This window comes from Cyprinodon tularosa, unplaced genomic scaffold (genome assembly GCF_016077235.1).
Source record: "Cyprinodon tularosa strain WSP-4 unplaced genomic scaffold, ASM1607723v1 ctg37, whole genome shotgun sequence".
NCBI lineage: Eukaryota > Metazoa > Chordata > Actinopteri > Cyprinodontiformes > Cyprinodontidae > Cyprinodon > Cyprinodon tularosa.
The window spans coordinates 1,886,234-1,906,558 of record NW_024039085.1 but is presented as its reverse complement, the minus strand read 5'-3'; the positions used below and the strand labels follow the sequence as shown (position 1 = coordinate 1,906,558).

The following is a 20,325-nucleotide window of genomic DNA, read 5'->3' as shown; positions in this document are numbered from 1 at the left end:
ATGTTATTTTGATGACTGACAGAGCCAAAACTGTGCAAGTTCAGCTTTGCTGCTGTGAACAAAAAGATGAATGACAATGTTGTGTGCCTCCCTCTGACAAACGCCCAAGTGCCCTATCATCTGTTACATTACATCAGACTTTCCCTCTGCTGCAGAGCTGTGCAGCCCCGTTTCCATCCCCTACTAATATTGGTTGGAGGCTGTAATGAGAATTATATGCAGTCGTCAGGTAGCTCCAGATCCCATATTATCAAAACTCTATTTTACTCACCTTAAAAAAATCTCTTAAAAATGAATTTCTTAGAAATGTTGAAAGATAGATTATTTTTCCTCTGTTCTTCTATGGAGGTCCTTCCTTTGTGCCGTGTAATTATTGCTCTAAACTCCATTAGATGTCTGATGTGTGTTCAATGAATGTTGGTGAAGCATCAGTTAAGTTAATTGCAGATCATTGAGGTAATTTTAGTCATTTAGAAAACCCTAGATTTCCAACTGTTATGAGTGTCGGGGGAATTTGACTGAGGACTTAGTGAGCAGACAGAGCTGTGGTTAGCCTCAAATAGAGCCCTGCTGCAGGGCGACTTTTATGGGATTTTCTTACAGTAATGATGCTCATCATCAGGTGTCAGATTATTGTTTTAGTGAGCTGAAGTTTCTTTTATGTTTTTCCTTCTCTTTTATAACAAAGACCCGTACAATCTGTGCCTCAGCTTAGTGTGGAGTCTTCTGTCTCCAGCTGACTGCCACCTGTTAAATAATATGTTCTCTATTTGTTTCTTTAACCAGCAGAAATTGCTTTGTTACGATGGTACACGACAGCTGCATTATAAACCTGCTGCTATTATTAACTAAGTACCAATAAACTATGCTTTAATCACAGTTAAAAGAAACATAATGAAAAGGTATTTCTATTCCCTGTATCACACACTTACACATAACACTTTATTCTTCTGTACATGTGATTCAGTAAACATGTTTAGTATATGTTTGTATGTTTTCTAACCCACTGTTGATATGGTTCAGTTCTACTATTCAAATAGTAAAAGACAAACATATGATGCAATAAATAACAATTTCTAATGCATTTTTTCTGCGCTGGTGTCAAAAATTAACAATTCACGAAGGCTTGGGACCGGCAACTGGTACACATTACTGTTAATAACAGCTTAATGGCTGTTTTTAATGCACCGTATAGACCAGATAGAGAATGGTGACTCACTTACAGCTGACTTCACTAAGGTACGAGATTACAAAGGTCAAGAAAACACAGCAGGTTTATTGCTGGGACTTTGGTCCTTTTCTTTCCACTGTGGGTTAACTCTGGGAGAGTTCCTCATTACAAACCTGACTACAGAAGTAGACGCCATGATCCGGTATGCAAGTTAAAGATCTCTTAAAATAGTTATTGGAATATGCTTGAACTCTAATTAATTTAATGTCTTTTTATGTACAGAATTTCTTTCATATTCAGCGTTTTGCTGATATTCAGTGTTAATGCAAAGCCAATGGTAAGTATATATGGGTGCTGTTCAGATCAAATGATAAAAACTTTTAAGAGTTTTTTTTTTTTGGTGATAGATGACTAATATTTGCTCTCCTCTTCAGAAAAAAATGTCAGACGAACTCTTGAAGAAAATGGTTGTGTAAGTTGACATTTTCTCTAATTAAAGGTATGATTATGTGGACTCCTAGGATGAAGGCTGAGAATGCATTTTTTTTTAAAATCACAGGTCCCTTGATGAAAAAGGGAAAATTGCCTGGGGAACTGAGGTGGAGCCTCCAGAAGACATGGATGGTATTCATTATGAGATTGACCCCAGTATGAAGATCTGGAAAAACATGAAGATCAGCGAACATCACCTGAAGCCTGAGGAGGATCTGGATGAGATGTACCATCCTTCAACTCTTGACCTTCAAGCTCAGATCAGAAAATTTGAACAAAAAGCTGAAAAGAAGAATGAGCACCAACATTCACCTGCAAAGATGGAGCAAATGAGGGAGGTGAGAATTCATCTTCAGCCTGAGGAAGACATGGATGACCTTCACCACAAAGATCTCCTCCTACCAGCACTTAAACCAGGCCTGGTTCGCGCTGCTGTTGATTTGCCATCTCAACGAAAGTACTTGAAGCCAGAGGAGGACTTGGATGATCTTTATCATAGAAAACTCCTCCTCCCAGTGGTTCAACAAGAAGTCCGTGAAGCTCCTGCTGTCCTTCCTTCTCAAAGGAAGTACACCAAGCCAGAGGAGGATCTGGATGATCTTTATCATAGAAAACTCCTCCTCCCAGTGGTTCAACAAGAAGTCCGTGAAGCTCCTGCTGTCCTTCCTTCTCAAAGGAAGTACACCAAGCCAGAGGAGGACCTGGATGGACTCTACCACCAGTGATTCAGGATTAAACATTTATTGCAAACATGTCAGATGTAATACATACATGTGGATCAGTGTAATTTGATTCTATTAAACAATTTACAGTAACACCTATGTGTTAGTATTGGTGTATTTTGTCTTTCCTGTTGAGATGTTTTTTTACACAGTCATTAAAGGCTTACGGTTTTATTTAAAGAGGAAAATGAGAAAGGCACAGGGTTAAAACAAGATCAGATTTGAACCATGAAAAGCAAACAGACCATTTTTGTTACATTGATTAAAGTAGAATACATCAAAAATGATCTTCCCATGTTAACTAAATTGTTGGTTTAATGAAAGAAAAACCATAATGGTCACAGAAATAACTTGAATCTGACAAAAGTGATATTAAATAAAGATTCTATGGAAATGGAAAAATAGGCATTGCTTTTCAATCATGCTTTGATGAAATGATTAAAAAAAATAAACTAATGAGACAAGCCTGGACAAAAAAAAATTTGCATCACAACTGTTGACTATCTTGTAATTGGTCAATGGGCCTATATATGGGGCTACAAGCAGTCACTGTGCTGTTTGGCGACATGGGCCGTACCACACTCAACATGAACCAGAGGAAGCAAAGGAAAGAGATTAGAAAGAAATCTCTTAATGAAATCTCAGGAGATTAGAAAGAAAATGATAGACAAGCATGTTAAAGGTAAAGGCCACAAGACCATCTCCAAGCATCTCAATGTTTCTGTGACTACAGTTGCACATATTCTGAAATTTAAATTCCACGGGACTGCAGCTAACATCCCTGGATGTGGCCGCAAACTGATGATAAATCAAAGAGAACGGGAATTAAAATGTTAACAAAAGTGCCCAGAATAATTTTTTTTTAAGAGATTAGAGGTGGACTTCAAGCTCAAGGACATCAGTGTCAGATCGAAATTCCAATGTTGTTTGAACCAAAGTGGACAGGCCACAAAAACTTCGGAGAAAATATCCAGATGAGATAACATTTTAAGTTCCATGGTCACAGTCGCAAAAACGAAGCAAATCAATCCCTACTCTTTTTATCTGTACTGTGAAACATGGAGGAGGTTCTGTTATGATCTGGGGCTGCTTTGCTTCATCTTGAACAGGATGACTGGAGTCTCTGCAGGGTACAATGAGAACCAAAGACTATGAATGGTGTATAGAGAGAAATGAGCTTGGTTTCAGTGGCAGGTCATGGGTCCTGCAACTGGATAATGACCCAAAACACACACCTAAAACAGCCAGGAATGATTAAAAGGAAAACATTGGATTATTCTGAAGTGGCCATCTATGAGCAATGACTTTAATTCTTTTGAGCATCTGTGGAAGGAGCTGAAACATGGCGTCTAGAACAGGCACCCTTCAAACCTCAGACAACATGTGCAGTTTGCTCATCAGGTGTGGGACAAGATACCTGCTGAGAGATGCAGAATGTTATTGACACTTACGTGACTTGTTCGACTGAAGTTATTGCCTTAAAACATCTAAAAACTATTAGGTAAAGTATATCATCTTTGTCCAGGCCTGTTTTGTGCGTTTAGTTGTTTTTAATCATTCAATAAAGCATGGTTGGAAAACAATGTCTGGCATTTCATTTATTATTTTCATAATTTTTTTTTCTTATTATTCTTTTCTTATTATTCTTATTCTTTTGTCAGATGCAAGTCATTTCTGTGATCACTGTGGATTCCTTATTTTAACCATTTTTAACAGAAAGTAATTACATGTTTGACTTAGATTCCTCAAAAACGATACAAAATTAAAACATCTATCAAAAGTAGTTTGGCTTCAATGCAGCAGCTCAGCAGGAATAACTCCCTTCTTCAATATTAGGTTTCCATACAGAGCAGTTTCCCTGGGGATAAAAAAAAAAGTTAATATCAAACTCACTGTTTTAAAAAAAAACATGAAGTGACTGATGTGTAGCTTTTCAATTCAAAGAGTGAAGACCATATTCTTAAAAAAAAAAGCTTTTGATTGTGGGTCCCTAGAACACCGAGCTCAACCACAGATCATTAATTTAAATTGTTCACATTTGCTTGCTGAAGATATTTTTTACTGTTTCACCATGGTAAATAATGTAAATGTGTTGAAGATTTAAAAGCATTTACACATATTCTGCATGTATGTCAATATAGTTGCACTGTCAGGCTACCAGTTGAATCTGTTGGATTGCATAGCTATGAGTTTGGTTCATGCCACATACTCAGGTGCTGTCAAAGACTCAACAAGTAATCAAGTGGGAATGCTTATGCATTCCCACTTATTGTTGTTCACTTAAAATTTTTCTGACTCTAACTAGTCCCGCAGTTTTCCACCGATTTCAACAATTTTGGTATCAAAACGTTCAGCTTGTTCAGGAGAATTGTGCTATGTCTTTTGGTAAAGATATTTTTTGTAGTTTTCGCGATATTCAACTTTTTCTGCGATTTTTTTGTCCCATTGAAATGCATGTAGAATTCTTAGATTTCAGCAAAATTCAGCTAAAACTTCATTATCTTTGACCTTTAACTACTTCAGCATACTTTCAGCTAGAAACACCATTCAACTTTTAAAATGTTTCCGTATCTTTCTGCTATTACTGTTTAACTCGGCTTTCAGCTAACTTTTACAGTTTTGCTTCAGTGAAGCTTCAAACTTTTAAACAATTTTTACAGATTTTCAAATTTATAATGGAAGTCTATGGACGGGATGTTCAGCTGCTAGTGTGCCACTCTAGCGTTTTCAAACATTTCACTCATGCCGAACAGCTTCAACTCACTCGCTCATTTTTTACTCTATCTAGATAAATTTTACATCAAAACGTAGGGATTTTTGTCAGGATTCAGGAAATGTAACCCTCATTTGTGTGGGATTTACAGTTTTCCAACAGTTTGGCCCAGACCACGAAGAAGCCCACACTTCCCCCATAGAAATCCAATGAGAGCTCTCTGAAAATCTGAACTGAAAATAAAAAAAAAACAGACTTTTTCGTATCGCTCCCATTCGGGAACCATTCGACCTAGCAACATGAGCCTTGTGCAAGTTGTTCCTCAGACCTTCCTAGCACTCACATTGAAGGAAGTGTGTAGATATCTTTTATCGTTTAGCTAGGAAAAAGGTTTGTTCGGGGGTAACAAATCTGTCCGAACCCCAAAATCAAGATTTTGACAATTATACACTTTTTTACATCGTCACCACGCCTAGACCAAATATTGTAGAAATATGAAAGTTACACCAGTTGTAGTCCAAAGATTGCCGACGCTCACGGTGAAAGAATGTTTTGAATACCTTTTACGGTTTTGGCTCACCGCTCGTTTGTTCAGAGGGAAAGTTTTGCTTTTGAGAGTTCTGCTCTACCATTGAGCTGCACGTTATTTAATGAGACCAGCAGGATTTATAAACCTTTATATTTCTCCTTCCCATTAAGGCTGTGAATGAGCTACAGCCATGAAAGTTACCCCAATTGGAGACAAAGGATAGCTCTCGCTTAGACTGAAAGAATTTTTTAGATACCATTTACAGTTTGTCTTCAGCACTCGTTTGTTCGGAGCTGATATTCCCATTCAAAAAAGCCTGAGAGGAAAGGAACGAAAGTGAAGCGCGTTTCTCTCTGTCACTGACAGGCTCGTTAAGCGTTGTCAAGGTAACCGAGCTTCAAAGGGATTTTACCTCTGCCACTTTAAACAGCACATTTTAATCTAATGGAGGGAGACAACACTGATTTAACATTAGGAAGTGGATACAATATGACTATTGGCCATGACCCTTCCCTTCACATGCAACCCTGATAGACTTTCAAAATAAGACTCCGGGGACCCTTCAAAATAAAAGCTCCTACATTAAACTCATATTTTTGTTCCCAGCATATGGCTCAACATTATGACCCAAACTCAACCACTTTTTTAAAAATTAGACTCTAGGGGTTTTTTAAAACACACCCCACAGAAAATTTCAAAATAAAAGCCTCCCATTGCCAGTTCATCTACTGCCCTAATAACAAGGGAAAAGAGTGATTTAACGATTGAAAAGTCATCAAGTATCACTGCTGGGTCTGACCCATTTCTCTACACACAACCCTGCTAGACTTTCAAAATAAGACTCCAGCGACTCTTCAAAATAAAAGCCTCCATATTTTACTCGTGTATTAATTGATGCAAATGGCCCAGCATTATGACCCAAACTCTACCAGCTTGTTTCTATTAGACTCTAGGGACCTTTTCAAAACATACAACAGAGCAAATTTCACAAGAAAAGTCTCCCATTTACACTCTAATACAGCATCTATTCACCCAATAACATGGAAAACCAGTGATTTCATATTTAGAAATGGATTCTATATCACTGCTGGGCATGACCCTTCCCTTGACACACATCCATGATAGACTTTCGAAATAAGACTAAAGGGACTCTACAAAATAAAAGCCTCTTCCTTACATACACTCATTCATTGTGCCGTATGGCTCGTAGCTATGACCCAGACTCAACCAATTTCTTCAAATTACACTACCAAGGCCTGTTGACCACACACCTCAGTGCATATTTCTTAATCAGGTTCTAAGATTTACACTGTAATAAAGCATCTGCTAACCTCGTAACATGCAGCCTAAGCCTGCCAACGGTGCTGTCATCAACACAGCGGCTCGTAACATGCAGGTTAAATTTTTTGATAAATTCAGCTCCTTAAGTGGTATTAGCTCTCTTTTTATAAGCTTCTCTCTCTGTCCTTTCTCTTCTTCTAATGGTCAGTCTTGCATATAGGTTTGTAGATTTTCAATCCTCAAATGATGACACTGTTTACTTTATGCTGATCAACCGACACATTTTAAATATTTTCAAATTGTTTTGCCAAGTCTTGACATTTCCACAATTTCTAAATTTTGATACTTATTCAATACCATCTTCCTCAACATTTTACTTCCCATCCTTGAGCTACTCATTTTTTCTTCAACCAGATAAGATTCAAGTTTTTCTTTGTAATTTATTTTCTGATTCAGCTAATTTAATACTTTTCAGCCAAGGCTGTGAACTTTGGCTTCATTCTGCTCTCTTTCTGGACAGGAATTAAGATTTTCTGTTTGCTGCTAATTCATAACAGGCCTGACATGTTTCTGGGCAGTAGGTGCCCCCCTTCAAAATTTCTTTAGAACATTTCCTAGAAACTTGGGAGACATTACATTTAGACCCTTCTAGTGTCCACATTGAACACATTTTTTTATATCATGTATGGTTTGGCTGTGCAGCTTTTAAGATGAGTCTGTTTCTGCCATTTTACTGCCAGATGATTCTTCCCTACAAAATCTTCAGATTATTGTTTTCTGCAGTTTGTACTTTCTGATGACTTCCTATCACATTTTTATATGTTATGCAGTTAATTTCAGCTTTTTTCATTCAGCAAAAAAAGGATTCCCACTTTGCTGTTTTTCCGAAACAGCTTTTTCTAGTTACTAGTTTTCTTTGTTTTATTGTGAGGAAAAATGATTGAAGTTTGTCCATCCATCTTCAGTGCACCAAATATTTTAAATTCATATTCTTCCACAAAGTTTCTGTTGAACTACTGTCAGGAGGAAGGCTCGACCACTCTATGACCAAAATGTGCTACTTCTTTGTTATGGCTTCACATTTCACACTATTATCACGTTGGAAGACGTATGCATCACCTTGAATTATTCCCATTCTGACTCAGGAAAGAAGATTCTCAGAGCTTCTGAAACACTGCAGTATTCGTTGGACCCTTCAGTGTGATAAAGTCAACAAACCAATCATGGGCGTAGGTTTGCATAGGGACCATAATTACCAAAATACAAAAATTTTGAACCGACCTAATTGTCCCTACCAATAATTGGATGTGAGCAACAATAATTTACAGCAGTTGCTTCTTTTCCTCTCGCAGCTCCTCTGCCTGGTCTCTCCTGTCCCTTTCATGTAGCAGCGCATGGAACTGTGCTGCGCTGTTTAACTCAACTCTCATTGGTTGTTCTGCCTTAAGTTCCGCCTTCTCTCTCTCTGATTGGCTGTTTTCTAGTCCGCGTGTGCTTGTAGCGCAACATTGAAAATTTATTCACACTAGAATGCAGCGGTTACTACAATTAATATTAGGCTACAAAACTAGTCCCGATTAAAAAAAAATTAATATCATGTACACTAAAAAACAAAAACCTTTTTTTTTCTTTTATAAAACGAAATATTCTGAGTCAGCCAGGAGTTCTGAAGACTGCTGGAAAAATGGGCAAATAAAGGCTGTAAGCCATCAACATTTCTGATTCTTAGCCACAGCCACCTAAAAAAGAAAATGTGAGGGTTTGCTTTTTACCGATATTAAGTTGATATTACTGTTTTCATTTTTTTGTTTTTATTTTTACAATTTTGATATAATAACTGATCTAAGTGGGTTGCTCTGTGGGGAAAGGCACATTTTACATTTATATTACTGTGTGTTTTAAAGTCTCTATACTCCAGTTAATGATGAATCACTTACTAAATTAGTTGACGATTATTGAAATAATCAATTAATATGATTCATTTTTTTCAGCCCCAGATGAAATACATGAAATTGGCTTCACAGAGTAACTACAGCCCAGATGTTCAACTTTTATAGTGAAGTTAATATCTTAATGAATGTATTATTTTGTTTGATACAGAGAGAGAATAGTAGGTACAAATATTAGAGTGGGGTTTAACTCTGCACAATTCTATATCTTCAGAAGAAAATACTGTATTTACCTTCTCTCTTAGTCGTTCAAAGGAAACCGTTTTCAAAGTGGAAAACAGTCCTAATTCCACATTCATCAGAGCCGGTGATACTTCAAACATTGATAAACAGCATCTAATGAGTGTAGAGCTTATAACATTTTTATTAATGGAGCAAAATGTTGCTTTTCTCTTTTAACAATGAATTCCTCTTATCAGTACGGATGCTCACATCGAGCATAAAAAAGGGCATGCATATTGCATAGCACCAATGACACCAGACCAATGTGTCCCTACCAAAGTTCAAATCAAACCTACGCCCTTGAAACCAATGCATGACTGTGTGGATATTGTGCTTGGGGTATGCTCAGAATTTCTCTACAAACAGCTTGTATTTTGTCTCATCTGACCACAGCACTTTTTGTCTGTTGTGTGAGTGGTTTAACTCTTCATTGGGTAAACAAAAGACCGGAGAATAGTTCTCTCTTCTTAATCAGCAAAGCAGGGAAGTGGCAACTGTGGTCCCAGCTGCAATCAGTAACAAACTTCTCTGATTTCTCTTCTCTGTGTTTGCAGGCTGATCCTTACCCTTCCTCATAATCATCATTACCCGACAAGTCATGAACTTATGCAGCGCTCCAGAACACCCATGAATAATGGTCATTTATTTATTTGATTTTTTTCCATATTCACTTGCAGCCCTTGTCGAGACATTCTACCTACTGTGAAGACAATGTTTTCTTGTTCATCAAACTAAAATTCAATGACTGGGTCATTAGAAAACTTCTGCATAACCCGATAAAATACTCAGGATCTATAACATGCAGGGTGCTTTTTTGGACTCTGGTAGGAAACCCCTGTCAGTATGTTTAAGTTAAGGCTGAGCAGATACATACCCGGTTGCCACAACAGCGTAGGCCTTCTTGGCTCGTTCGTAGAAAGAAAATCTTTCCACTTTCTCCAAAGGACTCTGCAAGTAAATGAAAATCAGAACTCTTTGCTATTTAACATTCTGTCCATCCACATTAAGTGATATAGTCTTTAATACCTGAGAGCCTGCTTGGCTGAGGAGTTGTGAGTAAGTTTCCCACACAGGGACAGCTAGACATCTTTGTTTGTCACTGTCTACCAGATCCATGACCGCTGCCTGTTGGCAACACATATTATGTTGAATTACTAAAGAGAAAGTTTTTTTTTTTTTTTTTGTGCATTTTGTTGAGGTGTCAGCCTTATTCCAAATGGAATCAATTAAAATATTCCTGAAGTTTATTAATGTTATATCTCTAAATTGATAGAACATTCAAACACACTCAAAGTTAACTCAGGTACATCCTGTTCCACTGTCATCCTGCAGCTATTTCCACAACTTGATTGGTCAGTTCTGCTTTTTAACATGATATGTAATGGAGCATCCTGTGTGGTCTTTGATCTTCTTTGTCTAACATTGCGTGATTGGTCAAAAATTTCATGAGTGTGAAATGCTGCAGTGGTATGGCTACGTATTCGGTCCTGGAGCTAATTCCAAAATAGTTACACAAACCAATTTATCCTGATTCAAAAGACCAAACACATAACCCATACACAATAAAAGATTTCAACAACCCAGGAGAACAACGGGTGAGTCTTGGATTTGGATCTGGATGGAGAATGGACTCCAATGTTGCTAAAAAAAAAAACTCAGCATTCCAACTACACATTGCTCTAGTGCGAGACAAGATAACTGACAAAGGTCTCCTGGATATGTGTTGAAGGTCTTAAAAAAAAACTCACAAAACTAAATGAAATTTGAAGTTGCCTCTGATTTAAAACTGTTTTTTAATTTCTGCCAGGACCTGGATGACTGAGAATTTATACAGGCTTTTCAAGACAACATTAGGGCTGTAAACACTGATCAAAAGCTCATTGTTCAAACTTTTTTCAGTTGGTAATATTTTGCATAAGTGTTTTGAAGGATACATCTAATTAACTCAATTTGGAATAAAGCTGCAACAAAAAACAAAAAAAAATTAAAAGGCACTATAATAACAAAACATCTAATTTTGACATGCGTGTGTGGATCCTGTACCGGGCTGGGGACATAGGTATCCAGGGGCAACAGCTTTAAAATTGCATCTAAAAGCTGTGGGATTCCCAAACCTGGAACCAGGATGAGACAGAATTAGAGTAAGAAATGGTTATATACTCTGGCTTGATTTTTATTTTATTTTACCATCAGCTCTTATCTCTTTAGGGCCACATGCACAAATAGAAGATGTAGGGAAATTTGCATCTGCAAGAACTGCAGAAAGTAAAACATGAAAGCTGTTCAGTAGTGTTGACATAAAATGGCTCCATGTTGCATATTAGTTCAGACTACAGCGCTCAAGCACTGAGGATATGAATAGAGCTATGGATCATACCCAGTTCATCCCCGTGGCCCATTTTGGCGAGAGCATACAGCAGATCAGGGGACAAAACAGAGGGGATCCCTTTCAGAACCACCATCCTACCATCCGAGCAGTACAGAACCAGAATGACTGAAGTGAACCGAGAGGATTTCCCTTCAATTACTTCCGCCTTTAGTTTAGTTTCTAAGCCCCTGCTGGCCAGAAAATGAATCACAAGCAAAACAAATAAATAAATCTTATCTTTAAAAAAATATCTTGTACTCAGCAGACAGATGTTTATTTATTAGATACAGAAAAGGGTAATCTAAATTCTTCAGAAATTCTGCTAAATAAGTGTGAAAACTGTTAATTCAGATGCAAAATCTCAAATCCTAATCAAATATTCCTATAGTAGCAATATATTTTTCATTTTGAACAATCTTCCGATTGTGCTGTTTTATTAATAATAAATAACACAGGGCAATTTACTTCAAATTGGCAAGACAAGATAGTTTTCCATTCAATTTTTTCATAGTTGGTTGAATCAGAAAGTCTGTCTCATGAAAATTGCACCTGATCAAAACCTTTCTATATCTAGAGTCCAAGAATAAGTTCATCAAAGAAAACCACATTTAGGGAGGGACAGACCCAGCTCAAGATTGTATAAGGATCCAGGGCAAAGCATAATTGAGGGAATAATTCTAACTACCTTTCTCTCCTATACACACAAGCTTTTTCTTATTTTTTAATTACTAAATTCTCTCGGGTGACAAGGGACAGGTTATATATATATATGTATGCAAGGGTACACACAGCTAATTAATTAATCTTTTTTTCCACTTAAGCTCGTTGTAGGTCTGATGTTTACATAAAGTCGCTTTATGCCCCGTTGGGTTGTATTACACATTTTTCACAGTGGCTTATCATTTCAGCATTAACAAAATAAAAGTAAAAAAAACACAAAACAGCAATGTTACTAAGCCTCATAGCTGCTGTGTTATTACAAAATATACGTTACTTTGGGGGGAGGTGATTTGGGGCTGCTGTGCAGAGAAAAGGAACAGTGCAGGAGTCAGGCCTGTCTGCCAAATCTGAGAGTCCCTTCTCCCTCTATGGACCCATGCTGCTCTTGCTTTATCTTGGCTTCTTTAAATGAGTTTATCACGCTATGAGAGTCTGCGCTGCCAAATTGCTACGTTTTGCCCCCTTTGTGTGTGCTGAGAGCCTCATTTGAGTCTACATTTATTATTTTGACCTTTCGGCAGCCTCAAAGAGAGGCTCCTTTTTTGCTCCTCTCAGTGGATTTTTGTGCTTTCCTGCAGAGGGAGAAGACGATTTTTTTTAGTTCCGTTTAAATGTTTTGTGAGAGGAGCTGACAAGTGAGCAACATCCAGGGGGAATACGGAATAATAGTAATAACCCTCCCCACCAAAACAATTAGACCACCTCCTTGTGAGGATATGAGGCGCCGCCATGTGAAGATCAAAGGGAGGAAAGATGCCTCCTGATGATTGGAGCAGCAACAGAAAGAGAATGTTAACCAAATTGGTTCTGGTGTTCTCTTTAAGGATCAGTGCTGCAGTTACTGTGCAAAGGATCTCTTCAAGCAACAAAAATGTTTAGAAACAGCCAAATGTTCACAAGTTGGTAAATGATTTCCTATTTACAACATTAAGTATAGCATGCAGGTACACACAAATACACTTAAGAGTTAGTTTATTTCATTATTTATATAAAAAAAGAAATTTTAAATAATGTAGTTTAAACACTAATCTCTGTGGCTCTGCTCAGGTATTAAATACACCATGAATGCTATGTAAACTCCTATCCAATAATTGACAAAACCTCAAAGATTCTCTATGGGGTTCAGGTCAGACCAGGCAACAGGAAAAATCAATAAGAAATATTAAATCAGATCTTGGTTCTTGGTTCTGCCCGAAAATAAAAAAAGCAAATCTATAAAATTCATCAACACAAAAAAGCATGAAGCAATGAGCATCGAGCAACCACAGTGGTTCTCTCCAGAATCTTTCACTGGCTATACTGTACAATCCTCTCAAGTCTCCTTTAATCTTTGTATCTTGAGCATCTTTTTCAAATAAATATTTCCTTCTACTTAACTTAATTACATATTTAAACACATTAATGTATGAACATAATGACAGTTAACATAGAACAGCTGACTGTGAATTTATGAAAGAAATTTAGAATTTTACTTTAGCTACTCATAATTTACACTACTTACTTAGTAATGCTGTTTATGAACAACAGGTCATGGGTTACATTTTCAATTACATACAGATAGAATTAAGAAAATGTGAAGGACAAATAATTTCTTTTAAACTTTTATTATAAAGAGGCTTGCTTGTCAATAGTGTAGCAAAATATCTTCTGTGTTGTTTTCTACTCTACTTTAGGACATTTCTGTTTGTGGTTTTGATTTTCATTGGGAGATCCTGTTTAAATGCATCTTTACATTCAAATGAGAAAAAAAAGCTTTCTGAGTTTTACAAGTAAAATCAGTTTTCTTAAGTTCAGAGTAATGATCACAGCACTTTAAACATTAATGTGATTGTTTACTCATATTTTCATAGGACTTTCATGAGATGTTGCTTATTACTTGTTTCCTTAGAGAACTGAAATTCAACTTCTACCCAAGTGGTCTACAGCAGATGTTGCAGAAGTTCATGATCGTTTCCTTATTACAGCTGAAATTATACTTAAGAAAAATGAGGTAAACACATAAATTTATCACCTATAGCTTTTATTATAATTTTTAGAAAAAAAAACATCAGTTATTAGTGTTTAGATTGGTTTTTGTTTTTTTATTTGCAAAATGGTATACACATTTGAAAAGTGAAAAGGCAAAATTAAAACAAACTAGTCATCTGTCGTTATCCTTCCTGAACACACAGACTATGAAACAATTATGGAATCCACATTACATTTCAACCTCCTGATGCAAGACAGCATTTCATTTCATCACTCTGCCCCAAAAGGCTGTGATTTTCAGCTACACCTCATTATTTCGCCTGTTTGCTCTGCCACATTATAGTGCCACACAATGCACCGTTAGTGAGGGAGAGATCAATTTATACCAGAAACCTCCTGATTATTGGTGATTTTTTTCTTATCTACTGATCCTTAAAATTGGCTTTTCTTTTCTCCACAAATGCTGTCATGCCCTCCTTACGGTCATCCTGTAAGAAAATCCGATTTAAGAATAATTAGTTGACTCTGAGCGACGAGGTTAATATTCATACCTGACTCCAAAGACACTATTGTACTAACCGTTGCAAAGGTAGCGTGGAACAAACGCTTTTCCAAGCGATTCCCTTCAGCCAGAGTCAGTTCGAAAGCTGCAGCGGCACAGAGGAATATATTAGCAAAAACTGAAAAAGTAGATAACTGAACATTATGAGAATAACACTCACTACGTACCTGCATTTACAGCTTCTTTAGCCATGGCCGAGACCAGTTTGGAATTTATTGCAATTTTCTCTCCACATTGAACAGCCTGAGACACAAGCTGGTCCACTGGATAAACCTTACTCACCAAACCTGACAATACACAAAATCACACATGGCAGCTTGCCATGAAGCACATAGGATACCAGCAATTTCTCTGGAAGTCATTTAGATTCATAAAAGAAAGTTTCCTTGAAGTGCAACTCATCCCAATGTAAAAGAAAAACCCATAGAAAAATGTCACAAAAGCAGTTGGGGTAAAAAGACCCCAAGTGGTGAGGTGGCGGAGGGATTGTTATATCCTTCACCCTGGAGGTCGAGGAAGCCTTTGGGGAGGCCAGTGGGTCTGAGCCTTAACAGTTGCTGACTTAGCGATGACGCAGGGCTATGATCAATAAAGCAAGTAGTATTTGAAACAATAGGAAAATATAACAGTCGCAATTCAATCCTAAGAGGGCAGCAATGAGGTGATTTTAAGAACAGAACTCTATAAGTTCATTTAACAATATAAAAACTTGTACTATAAGATTAAAATAGAGCCAACAGATCCAGTTTGTCTGCAAAAAAAATGATTTGGGATGAGTTAAACTTTAAAGCAGAACACCTATTAACTGAATGATATTTGATATTTCCTATCAAAGAACCGGAAACATTTGTTCCTTATGACTTAATTTTTCTTCTAGTAAACTCTGAAATTGTAACGATTTGTTTTTACGCACGCATTAATATTCAAGGTTTATTTTTTATACTTATATTGGTTTTTCCTTTGATCTCAGCACATTCTTTTGCAAATATCTGAGACACCTTCGTGTTTTTAACTGTTTATTTCTGAAGTTCTCCATATTACTTCACACACAAGTTCTTGACATTTGGAGGTGTGATAACTTTTATTACTAACTGTAAACTATAACTGTTTATCCATTTGAAACTGTCAGCATAAATAGCTCTGATTCAAACAAAAACTGATCCTCACAGGTTTCCCTTGATTTTGAGAACCTTTAGCATCACAAACTTATGTCATAATTGCACAATCATTGGTTTTACTACTGCTTAGTAAATCAGCTTTTAATCAGGCAATAATTTCTACTTTTTCTTTTTTTTTATGTTGTAGAGTAATTTCATAAATAAATTAAGGAAATGTAAGCTTCCAAAATACACCTAGGTGGTATAAAAAATGCTACAAAAATCAACTAGTAAAAAAAATTACATTTGTGTGATCAAACTCTAAAAAAAATGTTTGACACCAAAAAACCAACAAACAAAAGTTTATACTGGTTGGTCCATCTTTACACTACAGTGATGAAACACTGTTACCATTACCTGACTGCTTGGCCTCCTGAGCGTTAATCCTGTCTCCTGTTAGTACCATTTCCATTGCCAAGGATTTGCCAACAGCCCGAGTCAGGCGCTGGGTGCCACCCGCTCCTGCAGGTGAAAACAGTAATAAAGCGTCAGAGCTAAAGGGCTGTAATGTCTGCCCAGGAATAAAAAAAAAAAAGGTCCTTACCAGGAATGGTCCCCAGCAGGATTTCTGGTTGTCCAAACTGGGCATTCTCTCCAGCATAAATGATGTCACACATCATGGCCAGCTCACAGCCTCCACCCAGCTGCAATAGAAACAGAACCAACGGGAAGACCATCACACTCTGTATGTGGAACCTGCACAGTGCAATGATTGGGTTGGAAATGTACAGAATGTGCTGTAATCCCCCAAATACACATATCTACTGAATATAAATGTGTATATACAGGTTTGAAGGTGTAAAAATGAACTACTTTAGAGTACCATTATGCAATAATCCAAAAAGCTGGTATATGAACAGAATAACATTGGACTCTATGACCCTGAAACTACGTCTCAGTCTCTCAGATTTCTCCACTTTGTTTCTCATTGCTTCCTCCCCTGACAATGCAGATGGTAAAGACAAAATGAATACGACAGAATCAAAGAAAACTGAACCTCTCTTCTAGGTTCTGAAGATCTGTTCTTTTTTAAATATTATAAAAATTAAAGTTCATAAAAAATGTCTAGTAGTTTACTTTGCACTGATTAGTATTAGACTTGGTTCAGTGAGAAAACCTTTACAAGCACAACAGCTTTATAGCATCTAAACATGAATTGTAAAGAAAATTTTTAAAATACTCAGGCAAACTGATAAATGCAGCAACAGGAATGTAAAATGTTCTTATTTTGATATAGATCCATACATTAAAGAAAGTATATGCATTAAATTTTAGCTAAATTCTTATTCTGATGGCGCCCTCATTAAGGGACGTATTTAGTTCCCATATCTGGTTGAGCTTTACCCAGATACTAAGGGGGGCTGAGGAGATGGAGTCTGAATACACCATGTAGTCTGCTTTTATTGACAATTCCCTAAAGCCTTGGGGCATTTACATGCACGATTCTTTCTGAGAGAGAAAGAAAAAGGGAGGAAACAAATAAGTTCATGATACTTACAGCAAATCCATTAACAGCTGCGATTACAGGCTTTCTCACTGTGGACACTCTGTTCCAATGAGCCAGAAAGTTCCCACCATAACATTCTTGAAAGGTTCGATTTTGCATCTCTTTAATATCAGCTCCAGCTGAAAAATGAAATCAATAAAAATAGAATAACTGAACATTATTGAACTAACATTGGAGAAATTTAACTGCATTTAACCCATCCCATTGGGGAGCAGTGGGCTGCCATCATGGGGCACCCGGGGAGCAATAAGGGGGTTAAGGGTCTTGCTCAGAGACCCAGAGTGGCAGTCTGTGGGATCTATACCCTAATCAGTAGGCCGCCACTCCCCGCCAGAATATAAAAAGCATCATACTTCTCTGACATGCATTGTTATAATCACGTTTATCCAAGAGACCTGCCCGAAGAAAAAAAACGTTTGCTTCCATACCAGCAAAGGCTCTCTCGCTGCCAGTGATGACAACAGCTCCAATGTGTGGATCGTCCTCAAAGGCGTCCAGTGCCTTCCCCACCTCCCTCATCAGGCCGTCACAGAGAGCATTGAGAGCTTTGGGTCGATTCAGCTGAATGAAGCCAACATTATTCTGCACGCCTCGCTTTTCCACCAAAATATACTCGTACTGACCACCTGTGTGAATAGGAAAAAAGCAGGGATAAGACAACCTAGAACACGTCTGACCCAAAGTTAAACCATGTTTGCCTTTATTTTACCATATTTCCATTAACTAGACAAGGTGGCATGAGAATTTACACCCCTACCAACAGCTTCTTTGGTAAAAACAACAACAGATAACTAAACATAATGAATACAGTCTTACTTAAACATCTGGTGATTAATAAGTTAAAGTATAGTAATCAAATCCAAAAAAAATCAGACAGTTTATCCGCCAAGAAGGAGAACAATCAGTCCTTTAAATGAATGGGAACATTCCCTGACCTCTGGCACAGTTTGGTCACTTGGGTTTCAGAGATAAAACGTTGAAAAATTATAAAGTTAATGTAAGAAAAAAAACAAAATTAAAACAAATGTTAGTCGACTTAATAGGAGTAAAGAATGAGCATTTATATCAATATCCAACTTGATATATTAGATTTCTGTCCACTAAAGAGTAAAAATCTGCATGGTTCGGGCCTCCTTAGGATTATTTAAACAATAAATGAAGAATAAATGACCAGATCAATATTTTAAAACCGTTTTCATAACAAAAAATTACTTTTGCAAAAAAATCTGAAGTTTTATTTCAGCAAAAAATCCAAACCATGCTGCTATGACAGCTGCAGCCTTTTTTTTTATTTTTTAGATACACTAGTCGGGAGTTCTAAAATATGCTTTTAAAATAACAGAGCGGTTCGTCCAAATAAATCTAATAATATTAAACAGCAAGGTTCAAGGGCCTTTTATGCGCTCCGAACTTGGAGATCACCCTATTGACATTGTGCTGTAGGGGCCAGATGTTCGCACCACTGGCTGTTTTCTGACCACAGACCTGAGCTGTAGAGGCGGGCAGCCGACAGCAGAGCCGGCGCTGCTCTGGAGGACCTCAGGACTAATCCTGCGTTTCTGCACAAAAACGCCATTGCTGTGGAGCGACACTGAACTTTGCAGCAGGTTGGTCAGCGAGTCCTTCCTCTTGCAATCTCTTCTTTGTCGTTTGATAATTGTGGTGGTATGTTTAAAAGAAATTACTTTACCGCCACCTAGTGCTTTTGGACGGAAGTGCATGCAGCCGTTTAAACTTCTTTCATGGCGCAGTTTGTTGGAGAATACATTTATTTACAGCCGAGAGAGTATGGAAGACCAATCCTGCCATAATCAAAAATAAATACAGAAATAAATAGATGCTCAAAAAATAAATAAGCATACAATTAATTGTCCACCCAAAATACAATAAACAAATGTTACAGTGAGACATAAATGTACATATCTCTTTTAATTAGCTTCTTTATTTATTCGCCTTTGTAATATTTACCTTATAATTAATTACCTTATAATTACCTTATTTATTTGCATGATGAGGCAGAAATGCAGACTGAAATGTAAATACGAGAGGCAGAAATAAATAGCATAGAAGAAATAAATAGGGTAAAAAAAATACAAAGAAAGGATAATACAGACAAAATATTATATAATGCACATAAGTAAAAACTTAAAAAAATAAGTAATAAATGGATCAAGCTGAAGATTATTACAGACAACAAATGAATAAGGTAATTATTACAAAGGTGAAAAAAGAAACAAGCTAATTAAAAGAAATATACATTTATGTGTCACTGTATAATTTAATTTCTACCTATATTTATTTATTTATTGTATTGTTGAGGGCAAATTATTGCATGCTTATTTATTTTTGGAGCATTTATTTATTTCTGTATTTATTTTTAATTATGGCAGGATTGGTCCTCCATAAGAGGGAACAGATAAGCTTATCAAAAAGACCAGCTTTATACTCGGATATAAGGAAAGACTATAGCTTTTTTTTAGGATTATTGTTGGAAAATGTTTCTCCAGTCTGAGATCAATAAAGTTTAATCATTATTACTGTATTATTATGAGACTGTTCCACCAGAACCTGAGAGATATTTAACTGACAGACTGCATCTTTGAAGTACAAATTATTATTATGCCAGATCCTTGCTTCTTCTTTATTTCTATCAACAAGCTCCATCAGTTATAATGCTATTTCCATCTTATTGTATTTTGTAAATAATCTGTCGCAGTTTGAATTTTACATAAGCGTTTATTCATTTTCAAACATTCCAGCTAAATTGCACAGTTCCTTTAATCTGAGTACACAATCATAATAACTTTACAGTAGGCTATACAAAGGTTTTTCCTTCTTGCTTCAGATACAACTGAATTTCCCCACGGTAGGTAACCTAAATAAATGTATTTTAATGCTATTGCTTAAAAAAATAAATAAAAAATCAGCTTTGAATAGGATTAAGGGTTAATGAAATACACAAAG

The 20,325-nt window shown here is 36.7% G+C and overlaps 3 protein-coding genes across 3 annotated transcripts; 1 reads left to right on the top strand and 2 right to left on the bottom strand.

Moving 5' to 3' along the window:
* Positions 1-1,269: 1,269 nt before the first annotated feature.
* si:ch211-217g15.3 (uncharacterized protein LOC368914 homolog) lies at positions 1,270-2,484 on the top strand. Its single transcript, XM_038296335.1, has 4 exons — positions 1,270-1,373; positions 1,454-1,508; positions 1,606-1,643; positions 1,731-2,484. The coding sequence occupies exons 1-4, from the start codon at positions 1,366-1,368 to the stop codon at positions 2,386-2,388; spliced, it is 759 nt and encodes a 252-aa protein (XP_038152263.1). The 5' UTR covers positions 1,270-1,365; the 3' UTR covers positions 2,389-2,484.
* Positions 2,485-4,028: 1,544 nt separating this feature from the next.
* fuom (fucose mutarotase) lies at positions 4,029-11,626 on the bottom strand. The gene is made up of 6 exons (XM_038296351.1): positions 11,457-11,626; positions 11,267-11,335; positions 11,123-11,193; positions 10,106-10,204; positions 9,954-10,027; positions 4,029-4,243 (listed from the first exon to the last, which is right to left on the bottom strand). Exons 1-6 carry the CDS (start codon positions 11,539-11,541, stop codon positions 4,177-4,179), a joined length of 465 nt encoding a protein of 154 aa, XP_038152279.1. The 5' UTR covers positions 11,542-11,626; the 3' UTR covers positions 4,029-4,176.
* A 2,595-nt stretch (positions 11,627-14,221) lies between these two features.
* On the bottom strand, positions 14,222-19,019 carry echs1 (enoyl CoA hydratase, short chain, 1, mitochondrial). The gene is made up of 8 exons (XM_038296340.1): positions 18,847-19,019; positions 17,790-17,987; positions 17,353-17,480; positions 16,399-16,498; positions 16,212-16,316; positions 14,865-14,984; positions 14,715-14,782; positions 14,222-14,623 (listed from the first exon to the last, which is right to left on the bottom strand). The coding sequence occupies exons 1-8, from the start codon at positions 18,935-18,937 to the stop codon at positions 14,558-14,560; spliced, it is 876 nt and encodes a 291-aa protein (XP_038152268.1). The 5' UTR covers positions 18,938-19,019; the 3' UTR covers positions 14,222-14,557.
* Positions 19,020-20,325: the final 1,306 nt, after the last annotated feature.

Excerpts from the sequence above, each read along its gene's own strand:
- si:ch211-217g15.3 (XM_038296335.1), top strand. Across the intron at positions 1,509-1,605 it reads GTGTTAATGCAAAGCCAATG|AAAAAAATGTCAGACGAACT; the intron begins GTAAGTATATAT and ends TCTCCTCTTCAG. Across the intron at positions 1,644-1,730 it reads CTCTTGAAGAAAATGGTTGT|GTCCCTTGATGAAAAAGGGA; the intron begins GTAAGTTGACAT and ends TTAAAATCACAG.
- fuom (XM_038296351.1), bottom strand. The coding sequence starts at position 11,541 with ATGGTGGTTCTGAAAGGGATCCCCTCTGTTTTGTCCCCTGATCTGCTG. Across the intron at positions 10,205-11,122 it reads ATACCTATGTCCCCAGCCCG|GCAGCGGTCATGGATCTGGT; the intron begins GTACAGGATCCA and ends TGTTGCCAACAG. Across the intron at positions 4,244-9,953 it reads TACGCTGTTGTGGCAACCGG|GGAAACTGCTCTGTATGGAA; the intron begins GTATGTATCTGC and ends TTTTATCCCCAG.
- echs1 (XM_038296340.1), bottom strand. The coding sequence starts at position 18,937 with ATGGCGTTTTTGTGCAGAAACGCAGGATTAGTCCTGAGGTCCTCCAGA. Across the intron at positions 17,988-18,846 it reads TGCCCGCCTCTACAGCTCAG|GTGGTCAGTACGAGTATATT; the intron begins GTCTGTGGTCAG and ends CTATTCACACAG. Across the intron at positions 14,783-14,864 it reads TAAAGAAGCTGTAAATGCAG|CTTTCGAACTGACTCTGGCT; the intron begins GTACGTAGTGAG and ends GTGCCGCTGCAG.